Genomic DNA, 8,064 nt, shown 5'->3' with positions numbered 1-8,064 from the left:
TCCGGTGCCAGCTCAATGCGCCATGCTTGTGCAACAGGAGAGTACGAGGGATTGCAAATCAGCCCAAGTGCACCAAAAATCAGTATGCTTTTGTTCGCAGATGATTGTTTACTGTTTCGTAGAGCAACAAGTGAAAGGGCCGCTGCCCTCAAAGGGATTCTGGACAGACATTGTCAAGCTTCGGGACAAAAGCTTAACACCCAAAAATCATCAATATACTTTGGTAAAGGATGCCCAACGGTGATCAGAGAATCAGTGAAAGCTGTACTAGAGATAACAACTGAATCGCTAAATGAAAGATATCTTGGGTTACCATCAGATGTGGGACGTGAAAAGGATGGAATGTTTTCATATATCAAAGAGCGCATATGGAAGCGTGTGCAAGGCTGGATGGAGAAGATGTTAGCAGGAAGTGGCAAGGAGGTGCTAATTAAGTCTATTGTGCAGGCAATACCAACATATTCCATGTCCGTCTTCAAATTGCCACGGGGCTTGTGCGAGTGTATCACGTCGATGGTTCGTAAGTTCTGGTGGGGCAGCAAAAGGGGCGAACGAAAAACGGCATGGGTGTCTTGGGACTCCATGTGCATGCCAAAATATAGAGGAGGCTTGGGATTCCGGGATATGGAGATATTCAACCTAGCATTACTGGCTCGGCAAGCGTGGAGAATAACACAAGATCAAGACTCCCTGAGTTCACGCCTACTCAAGGCGGTGTATTTTTCGGCTACTGACTTTCTTGATGCAGAGTTGGAAACAAATCCATCTCAGATATGGCGCGCTTTACATGAAGGAAAGGAAGTACTCAAACTGGGCTTGATCCGGCGCATAGGAAACAGAGCAGATACGAATGCATGGGAGGATGGCTGGCTACCACGTGATTTCATGCTGTGGCCAATATGTGCAGCGGCTGCAAACCCACCTGAGAAGGTAGCTGACTTTATAGCTGCAGCAACAAAAGAATGGGATGTTCAGAAGCTAAACACTTATATGCTGCCTATGGACGTCGAGGTGGTACGAAAGATTCCATTAAGTCACTCAAACTCTCATGATTTCTAGGCATGGCATTACGATCAACACGGATTTTTTACGGTGCGATCTTGTTATAAGTTTCTCGTTGATACTAAGTTATAGAGAGAAGCTTGGCTGAGTGGTGACACGGGGAACTCCAATTTACAGCAGGAGGAGAAGGGTTGGAAGAAGCTATGGAGCACAAAAATACCGCCAAAGTTACGTATGTTTGCTTGGAGGCTGGCCAAGGCATCATTGCCGACGGGAGAGGTACGTGCACAACGGCAAATGGCCACCACAGGTCTGCTCCCTGTGTAACGCAGCAAATGATACATGGAGACATTCTTTACTGGATTGTAATATGAAAAAAAGTGTGTGGGCGCTGCGGGATGATGATTCTACCCTTCCGATATATGGAGATGAAACACAAGATGCAAAGTTATGGTTATTCGGGATGAGCGAGACTCTGTCCAACAAGAAGTTTATCGAGGTGTTAGTCACTTTGTGGGCAATATGGTATGCCCGGAGGAAAGCAATTCATGAGCATGAATTCCAAAGTCCATTGTCGACGCATCTATTCATTAGCAGATACTTGGAGGAGCTTAAGGTGTTAGATGTGCAGACCAAGACCGGGCATGGGGCAGCTCGGGCGGTGCCTCGATGGGTTCCTCCGCTCACAGGACATTGCAAGATCAACGTCGACAGAGCTGTGACGAAGACACAATTGAAAGGATCGATATGGTTGACTAGGGGGGGGGGTGAATAGGCAACTACCAATTTTTAACTATTCTTTATCAAATTAAACTTTGCACCAAGGTAGGTTGTCTAGATGTGCAACTAGGTGAGCAACTTATATGATGCAATAACAATAAGCATACAAGCAAGCAAGAGAAGTAACACTAAAGAGCTTGCACAAGTAAAGGTAAGAGATAACCAAGAGTGGATCCGGTGAAGACGAGGATGTGTTACCGAAGTTCCTTCCTTTTGAGGGGAAGTACGTCTCCGTTAGAGCGGTGTGGAGGCACAATGCTCCCCAAGAAGTCACTAGGGCCACCGTATTCTCCTCACGTCCGCACACAATGCGAGATGCCGTGATTCCACTATTGGTGCCCTTGAAGGCGGCGACCGAACCTTTACAAACAAGGTTGGGGCAATCTCCACAACTTAATCGGAGACTCCCAACAAAACCACGAAGCTTCATCACAATGGACTATGGCTCCGTGGTGACCTCAACCGTCTAGGGTGCTCAAACACCCAAGAGTAACAAGATCCGCTAGGGATGAGTGGGGGAATCGAAAATCCCTTGGTGGAAGTGTAGACCGGGGCCTTCTCAACCACTCCCGAGCAAATCAACAAGTTTGATTGGCTAGAGAGATAGATCGGGCAAAAATGGAGCTTGGAGCATTTAATGGAGCTTGAGCAATAAATGGAGCTTGAGGAGGAAGAGGTAGGTCAAAGGGAAGAAGGGGACCCCCTTTTATAGTGGGGGCAACAATCCAACCATTGCCCCCACCAACCAGCCCCGCACAGGGCGGTACTACCGCTAAGAGGGGGCGGTACTACCGCTAGGTCAGCGGTACTGCCGCTCCAGCCAGCGGTACTGCCGCGCAGAGAAGACTAGTAGGGAATAGGACCCAACGCGGTACTACCGCGGTGGTAAGGGCGGTACTACCGCTCCTGAAACGGTACTACCGCCTCTACAACCGCAACTAGTGCCGCAAAACCCGACACGAGAAAAAGAGCCCTCGAGTCGAGGCGGTAGGAGCCAGACAGCCCAGCGATACTACGGCAGCGGGGTCACGGGCGGTACTACCGCTTGTGACCCTTCGGGCGTACTACCGCTGGTAGTGCGGTACTACCGCTGGGACACAGAAGAGAGAGCGGATCTCTCCAAAGAGGCTGAGGACGAGGCGGTGGTGCCAGGCACCCCAGCGGTACTACTGATGTGGAGTCACGGGCGGTACTACCGCTGCGGAGCGGTACTGCCGCTTGTGGCTCCTCAGCGGTACTACCGCTGGGTTGCGCGGTACTACCGCTGGGACCCAGACAGGACAAAGAAAAGAGGAGAGATCTCTTCAATGGAATGGAAGAGCTCGGAGGGTGAGAAGCTGATGTGTACGTGTTGATTCCACCCATGCAATACCCCAGCGGACCCCCTCTTGATAGTACGGTGCCCTCTACGCAACTAGTCCACCGAGAGAGAAACGAAAGAGCTACACCGTCTTGAAAGACACTCCGAAGGAAAGAAAAACGTCTCGTGCCAGGGATGAATCTGTGAACTACTCAAAGCACATGATTAGTCCGCAAACATGTTGTCATCAATCACCAAAACTACCTTGAGAGAGATATGCCGTAACAGCAATGCAGAGGGGCTGTTGGGGCCGTATGCCGGGATGAACAAGGGCGTTTCCAAGGGGCCTCGGCAGTGGTGTTTGAGGGCATCTCTGATGCAGAAACCCTGGAAGCACTTGCATGTCGAGAAGCACTAGCGTTGAGTGAGGACCTGGACCTGGAAAGAGTACATATTGCTACTGACTGTCTGAGAGTCGTCCGGAAAATCAAAGCACCAAAGAACCTTGGTGGACATTGTATGGTGTTTCATGAGATCAAAGAACGAAGCAATTTATTTAGGGCTTGTCTTTTTAGTCATGAACAGCGCGAATGTAATGGGGAGCCTCATAGACTAGCACATATAGCTACATCTCTTGATATAGGTAGGCATGTGTGGCTTGATGCACCACCTGCTTATTTATGTATCCCTGTAAACATTAAACTTAAGCAATAAAGTGCGCTGTGATTCTAAAAAAAAAAGTAAACCGGGTGTTCCGGTACCAGCTCAAATACACGCAGAAGGCACATCATGTTCATGCAAGCATCAGCCTAAAAGGAGGCCCACGTACAAATCAAGAACACCAGAGAATGGCACAGGTGTATTTCTCCTAAATAGGCAGGGTATAGCACTTGAAAAGTCAGAAGGCATAGACCCCAATATGACAATTTTCGGTTGAGATAACGGCCACCATGCAGCTCGGCCTCCAAAATGCGCCTCTTTTTAAATTATATACTACTTTCTCCGTTTTAAAATAAGTGACTCAACTTTGTACTAAAATTGAGTCATTTATTTTAGGATGGAGCGAGTGGTATATAAATAAAGATTCTGTTCATGGAACAATGATACATAACACGACACGACATACAAGTTGATGGATGAAATAGAGTAGTTGTGTAAATTGGATGGTCCGGATAATTCCAATTATATGAATTTACATATGATTTGATTAAAAAGAGCCTCAAATTATATATAATAAAATAAAGATTTTATGCCCATGGAACAATGACGCATGACACGACATGACAAGAGAGATCCAAGACGGGATTGGCCCTTTGTGATGAAGTAAACAAAACATATAAAGGATGCATGTCTCGATAAGCAATCGACACAAGACGAGACTCACGTAGCTGGTCGTGCACTCTGTGGATCATCTTCCTCCTACATGGGAGGGAAAGGACTCGAAGATGCTCCAAGATCGGTGCCCCACTGCCAACCGAACCCTAGATCAAAGGGTTGCATCATATCACCGTCGGAGTAGCCGACGCTGGCGCTGGTGCTTGTGGCATCGTGGCCACCAGAGTAGCCACTACAGACAAGAGCACCGAGGTCCCCTCCGGATCTAACCATGTCAAGACAGCCCTCCTGCGTAGGCGGCGACTGATATACCACCGAAGACCCCATGTCCAAGTTGCCGGTCAGGTATGGAGTCGGCGGCTGCCCCCGGAGTTTCGCGATGCGATCGCCGATGCCCTTGAGGAGCATTTCGACCTTCCAGCCGACGCTGGTGAGCTCCTCAATGTTGAGGCCGACGAGGCCAGGGAGGCTGCCGCGCATGGCCTTGTGCAGGAGGACCCTAATCTCGCGGTCCCGGCTCTCGCGCCCGAACTTGTGGACCTGGTCCCGGAGCTTGTCGATGCGCTGGCGGAGAAAGCCCTCCTGGTTCATCATCTTCTTGCACTGCTCTAGCTCCGGCATCTTCCTGAATATGTTCAGGATTTTCGCCGCCCCAGCGTGCGATGGGAACACCTCCGGCACCGTCTCTCCCTCGCCGTACACCAGCACGCACGCCCTGACGTCACACAAGATGGCCAACTCGCTGGCCTTCTTCATCAGGCCCCGACGGCGCTTCTTGAAGGTGCCACGCCGGGTCGAGTCGTTGGGGATGTACTGGAGGGTCACCTTCTTGCGAGCCATTGCCGGCCGCCTAGAGCAAGCAAGCAGGCAACACAAGGATAAAACTAGCAAAGTGAAGTTGCTGGCTTTGGCGACTTCAACAAATGGGAGGACGGGTGGATTTATAGTGGAGGATCGGCCAAGATGAGCAGGCTGCAGGGTGCCGAGAAATAGTGATATATGGTAAGATATTACTGTTACATATATGGATGGGATTGCATGATTTAGTGCTTGTTAACGTGATCGAATAGCTAGCACATCTTCAACCCCGGTCTTAATTGTGCCCATCTGTTCTTTGGTGTCCACTTAAAACTTTTAACTTTACACGTTCATAACATAGGAGGTGCTAGCTCATAGCTTGATGAATACATCATCACAGATTTTCTTTGATTACCACAGAGATGCTCGGAAGGGACTTCCGTACGTACATTTACAAATTACAACTTTAAGTATATACGTCCATAGTTTCTTTTATGCGGGAAATATACGTCCATAGGTTGATGCATGATCACACTACAAATCTTCTTTACATAGAAATGCTCGGAACTAATCAACATGAAAATGTTCAACAACAAAAGAGACTACACAGTTTTCAATATAAATGTTGACCCCGTGATCATCAAGAGTCAAGATCCATTACCAGAACCGTATATAGAAGTTCAGAAAGGCGCGTAACTTTGTGTTGTCGTAATAAATTGGATAAGTTGTAGGAGTATTCTCTCAAGAGTCAAGAGGCAATGCATCTTTATTAACAAGATATGCTTGTTCTAGCTGATATTGCCAATTTAATTTGGTAGTTTAATTTGAACTAAACCTGGCTGCTTATTCAAACGCGTACGTCTCCCCATTGTCCATTCATTCATTTGTAACCATGTTAAGAAAATATCGATAATGACGTACGTAAATTATCCCATAAATGCGGGGATAAAGTAAACTTACTAATTTACAAAAATACATACTCCATTAACCTGATTGATCATGCATGTGTTGTGACTAGAGTTCTGCCAAATTTTCCAATATGTGAATTAAATGCGGTTCCATAAATCCAGGGTTGGCAACAGTTGCTCGATGATCCCATGCATGTGTTGCAACCATGACTCACATGGTAGTCCGGGGCATCAACGAAGAATTTCAAACGTGGACAAGAGCTAAATTAGGTGGGTTGGCGACAGGAGTAACTTAGCTTTCTTTTCTTTCTATTGTGGACTGCTCTGTCCTGCCAGTGCTATTGTAACATATTGTAAAACTCTATCCCTTCTTCTAATATCAAAAAGCACGCAATTCTCTTGCGTCTGCTTGAAAAAATCCCATAGATCGGTACTTGTACTCACTTGGTTCAAGAAAAATAGCAAGCAGGCCCATACTAAAATGCTTAGACTTACATATTCCAAGGCCAGTAGCTACACACTCCATCCCTGGTACACAGGCACGCCCGTGTGATTTTTTTTGTACCATAGCTCCTACGAGAACTCTAGTAAATTCCCTAAAACTTGAGCTTTTATAATGGTTGAAAAGGCGAGAGTGGCGTCCTTTTTTTTCAAAAAAAAAAACAGAAGTTTCAAAAAATGTGAATTGTTTTTCTATAAATACACATGTGTATTCTTCAAGTAAGTTTAAAATTTCATCAATTAATTTGGTTATTTGCATGCTACACAAAAAGACAAATATCTTGCCCAAATACAACAAAGAAACAGCTAATCTATGTATTTGTATTTTTTGTGTACATCACATATGTTCATAAAATGTTATACCTGTATACTACAACTATATGTCTACATATATACCTTTTTCCAGATATTTTTAGGTATGTAAATGGTATTTTCTCTGAAAAAAATAAAGAGCTCTATGGAGCTCGGCCTTTGCTCGCACTTTTCGTTGAAAAAGGCGTCTTTTTAAAACTTAAAGGCTCCAGAAAAAGTTTGCAAAGCCAAACTCCCTAAAACTACAACCTTCATATTTTTCTTGACGTGTGGTGCCCACTTCTCAGTGTGATTAACTTTTAATTTTGTCCAACCCCACCCCAAGCATGGCAACCCCCCCCCCCTCCCCCCCCCCCCCCCCCCCCCCCCCCCCCCCCCCCCCCCCCCCCCCCCCCCCCCCCCCCCGCCCGCCTCGATCGGGCGAGCTCGCCACAAGACATGCCTAGTCCCGCTCGACCGTGCATGAATCTCCTATGCCTCAAGCGAGATCTTCTGTATAAGATGGTACGGTGGTAAGAAATTGTGGCACATGACAAGTGAGGCAAAGAATCTTGAACTAGTTTAAGCGAGTGTGGTTATGCCTAACATGTGGTGTGCTTCCTATGCTCCCATCGTCGTGCAACAACGATTTGCTCACCACGCCACAACCACGACATTGTTGGGTCCCTTATCTTTGACCGCGGTCCTGTCGATGGTGGTGAGTCACTTTCTCTCAACCTTGCAATTTGTGCGCCATGGTCGTCCGACCATGTTGTGGTGTCCTAAATTATTGTTATTAATTAGAATTTTTGGATCAAATATGTTAAGAATTTTATATGATCATTTTTCCGAAATGTTAGTATGCGTGTTTGAATGGTTATGTGTTCCTAAATTTTGTCATGTAATATGTTTGTTCTAATTTCTACATGTCATGTATGTTAGAGTTGCTATATATTAGATTAGTAATGTCAACTATGTTAGAAATGATATATGCCCATGTGCCCTAAACTCCGCCTACTATATACTTCTTCGTTAAAACTTGCACAAAAGTTTATCATATTCATGTCATGCTACATCATAGAACAGATACTATGCTTGTTTGTTATTATTTAATTTGGATCTTATATGAACTTGTTAATTAGAATTTAT

The 8,064-nt window shown here is 46.2% G+C and overlaps 1 protein-coding gene across 1 annotated transcript; it reads right to left on the bottom strand.

Annotated features, from left to right (window-relative positions):
• Positions 1-4,501: 4,501 nt before the first annotated feature.
• LOC125546712 (agamous-like MADS-box protein AGL80) lies at positions 4,502-5,257 on the bottom strand. Its single transcript, XM_048710868.1, has one exon. The coding sequence runs from the start codon at positions 5,255-5,257 to the stop codon at positions 4,502-4,504; it is 756 nt and encodes a 251-aa protein (XP_048566825.1).
• Positions 5,258-8,064: the final 2,807 nt, after the last annotated feature.

Source organism: Triticum urartu, chromosome 3 (assembly GCF_003073215.2).
Source record: "Triticum urartu cultivar G1812 chromosome 3, Tu2.1, whole genome shotgun sequence".
Lineage (NCBI taxonomy): Eukaryota > Viridiplantae > Streptophyta > Magnoliopsida > Poales > Poaceae > Triticum > Triticum urartu.
This window is presented reverse-complemented; position numbering and strand designations above follow the sequence as displayed.

Coding starts and splice junctions, on each gene's coding strand:
- LOC125546712 (XM_048710868.1), bottom strand. CDS start 5,257: ATGGCTCGCAAGAAGGTGACCCTCCAGTACATCCCCAACGACTCGACC.